The following is a 3,242-nucleotide window of genomic DNA, read 5'->3' on the forward strand; positions in this document are numbered from 1 at the left end:
TCTGGAGCTGGCCTAGCTCTAACCCTTGACACTTCTTATTTTTACATACTTAGTCAGACCTACTGGCTTGATTAAAAGCAAGGAAGAGTCACACTCAACTCCTGTAGTCTGCCACAACCTGTAAACTCATTCCTCACAGGATCAAACGCCACTTTTCTGTTGTAAATTAAATGGGCTATTCACCTCTTCAGCAGATATGAAGAAACTGCTTTTAGAAAATGGCACGCTGGTCAGAATAAGACAGTGGTGTGGCAGCAGGAGCACTGGGTGCACCCGCAGATGCGGCTGGACTGTGACAGCAAAGCTCAAGTGTTGGTACCAAGGGTTTCCTATCTTCCTCTTTTGCTAAGAGGCAAACCAATGGTGACTAAAGAAGAGATCAGTGTTTAACGAGCCACAAACACTCGTACCCACTGGATTTCACAGCTCAGCTTTGTTGCTCATGAGAAGTTCGCGATAAATTATGTGGAACCAAATTAGTCAGAGGTAACAGACATGCAGCCATCCAAGCCTACCTGGGAAGGGTTTTTGTGAGCACTGACTATGCTCAGGTGTTTCTCCACAGAGAGAGATCAGCTTTTGCTTGATCCTTGAGTCCTGCCTAGAACTGGGACATCACTTCAGCTTACCACCATGCCCTGGAGCCAACAGAGTGTCCTTAAAAGCGCATCAAGGACAAAGTGCTTGACATTTCTGAGTCTGAATGCAAAAATACATTTTTAAGATAGAACAGAGCACAAGGTGGAGATCTCCAGATCAGCTTCATACCTTGAGTTCTGGAGTTGAGGATAGGTGGCTATTTTATAGGGTTCTCCTTCCCCTTTATTTGTTCAGTCATCTAGCTGAGCATCTTTGCTCCATCCTTTACACCTCTGGAGTAAAGCATAAATGGACTCAACCCAGTAGGTGCATGCTTGCTTTGTCCAACGCCTCACCCGTACCACGTTCTTTTAAAACTGCTGGCCGACCTGAGACCAGAGCTTGAGCCAGGGGAAAAAGCTGATTATGCCAAATGTTCTTTATACCATTCAACATTCACCACTGGAGCACTATGGCTGACGATCTTCCAGTTTCACATGTACACTAAATGCAGCCTGAGGTGGACCAGCCTTTACATTTTTACTACTACATGTAGTATTTCCAATGCAATGTGAAAGAAAATATACTAACTACATGCTATTAATATGTGTCTGCTTTCTGTTGGCACTGCACCAACCCTTGGCAAACACTATGGCAACCAAGAAGGCAAACACAAAGCTGCACAAATTTCTCATGCACCTGCATTCTCTCCTCTCTGTTATGGGAGTGATGCCTTATTTTTTTGGGCAGTACATCTCTCTCACTTTGTATTTAGTCCAGCATCCATGGCAATAATGAATGGAAAGACACTCCACCTAATGAACGGGATTTCTGGCCTTATGGGAGCTGAGCTACTGCTTTATCTTTAGGATTGGATGTAGCTGATTTCTAGTGAAATGGAGCATGGCAGCCTGTGGACTGCAGTGCCCCACATGGATCATGCTGCAGGCGAGCATTGCCTCAGGTATCAAATGGAAGTAAAACAGAGAAAGAAAACTGGAGAGGAAGAACATGTGTCAGGTCCTTCAGTTTCTCACCTCTGGTGACACAGCGAAGTCTTTCCTTCCATTCATTCTTGCACACCTAAGCAGATGCCTGTGAGCTTGTTTCACTTTGCCGGTGGCTATGAGCCACCGGGCAGACTCTGGGACCCACCTGGTGTGAGGAGAGAAGAAGACAGTGTTCCTGTTGGCACTCCGTGTTTTCCACCCCACATACACGGCCCTGGCCAAAGACAGGTGGTCTTCTCTATAGGACTTCAACCTTAGATAAAAATATCAGTTGTGGTACATGCAAATAAGAGTGATGGGGCCTGCTGTTCTACACTTAAAGGACTACAGTCTGCTAACTGAAGTATGTCTAGTCAAAATTTTTATCGTAGGATCTTTGATCAAAGCTTGAATTTTCTGAGCTGGTTGAAGTTTGAAACTCATCAATTAAAATTGGCCCCGGAGAGTTTCTATTTACTGAGTCGTGCTTTTTTAGGACTCTAAAAACTTTGAAATTGTAGGGTATCAAATTTACTATGTAGAAAGGATTTAGTGAGCTCTATACTTAGTTTGTTACTTGCTAAAATTATTTGTTTTTCACAATAGTCAAAACCTTCTGCACAGGATAGTCAGCTTGGCTCTAAATCATCGTGACTGCATCCCTCAGAGAAGTATCCGTGCTCATCTTTGAGTGACAAGGGATGCTGTACTGCTGTGTGCTCTGCGTAGGGCGGGAGTCCTGTGACTCTCATTTTTCTGTCTGTTCCAGCAAAAGATCCAGCACTTGTTATAAACTAGCATCTGCAACTCCCTCTCCTTGGACTTCTGTCTGATCTTGCATCTGGTTGCAGTTCATGGCTACATGGCCCTGTTTGGCCCAGGGCTTCCCAGGCCTCAGTGCAGCCCATCTGGCCTAGATGATACGTGGTGTTTTGTGGGTCCACATAGCAGTCAGGGTTCAGAAGACATGGGAAATACCCTACAGTGGCTACATCCTGCTAAAGCGGCCAATACTTTCCTCCTGGCTACCCAAATCTGTCCCCTGAGAGAAGCAGAAAACATAACCTGCTGTTCTCATGGAGACTTCCAGCTGAGCATCCTGTGCAGTCAGAGGTAAGACTTACAACCTTGGAGAATGATGTGGGTATGAGGTCTACTGACATCACGCAGTTGTCAAAACCTCTCACTGGATTCTCACTGGACTGGAGCAGTCCAAGGCCAGATTCCCGTAAGCTGTTGGTGATTAATGTGCCCCAAAACAGGTTACTGTAAAACTAATGAACAACTGCTGTCACTATTCGAGCAGTAGCTGAAAAGGATGTGCAGAGCAAAAACGTTTGCACAACTGGTCTTCTGGAGAGTTTTCAACTTCCTCTCGTAAGCTTATAACCTTGAGAAATATAAAGAGCGAAAGAGGGCATTTTGCACTCGTTGTCACCATCCTCAGAATATAATATTAAGAGGGCTGCTCTGGAAGTAGCGCCTCCTATTTTATCACGTTGGCCCACAACATCAGAGATGGATGTTGGTGGTGTGGCAGTAGAGGTTGAAACTTCCCGCCGATATCCCATTAAATTTTGTTGCCTTGTGACAGACGGCAGCAGAGGGGCCGTCTGACAACACAACCTCTGACATGCACATGCGGATGGAGCAAAGGGGTGGCACTGGCTTCAC

The 3,242-nt window shown here is 45.4% G+C and overlaps 1 protein-coding gene across 1 annotated transcript in view; it reads right to left on the minus strand.

The window, feature by feature from the left end:
- Positions 1 to 1,616: 1,616 nt before the first annotated feature.
- LOC104491623 (solute carrier family 22 member 7-like) overlaps positions 1,617 to 3,242 on the minus strand; it is a gene marked incomplete at its 3' end in the record, with an annotated part of 10,088 nt that continues 8,462 nt past the window's right edge. Inside the window, exon 5 of the mRNA XM_010134074.1 lies at positions 1,617 to 1,734. Within this exon, the coding sequence (XP_010132376.1) occupies positions 1,617 to 1,734 (118 nt within the window). The remainder of the gene's footprint in view (positions 1,735 to 3,242) is intronic.

Source organism: Buceros rhinoceros, unplaced genomic scaffold (assembly GCF_000710305.1).
Source record: "Buceros rhinoceros silvestris isolate BGI_N320 unplaced genomic scaffold, ASM71030v1 scaffold6854, whole genome shotgun sequence".
Taxonomy (NCBI): Eukaryota; Metazoa; Chordata; class Aves; order Bucerotiformes; family Bucerotidae; genus Buceros; species Buceros rhinoceros.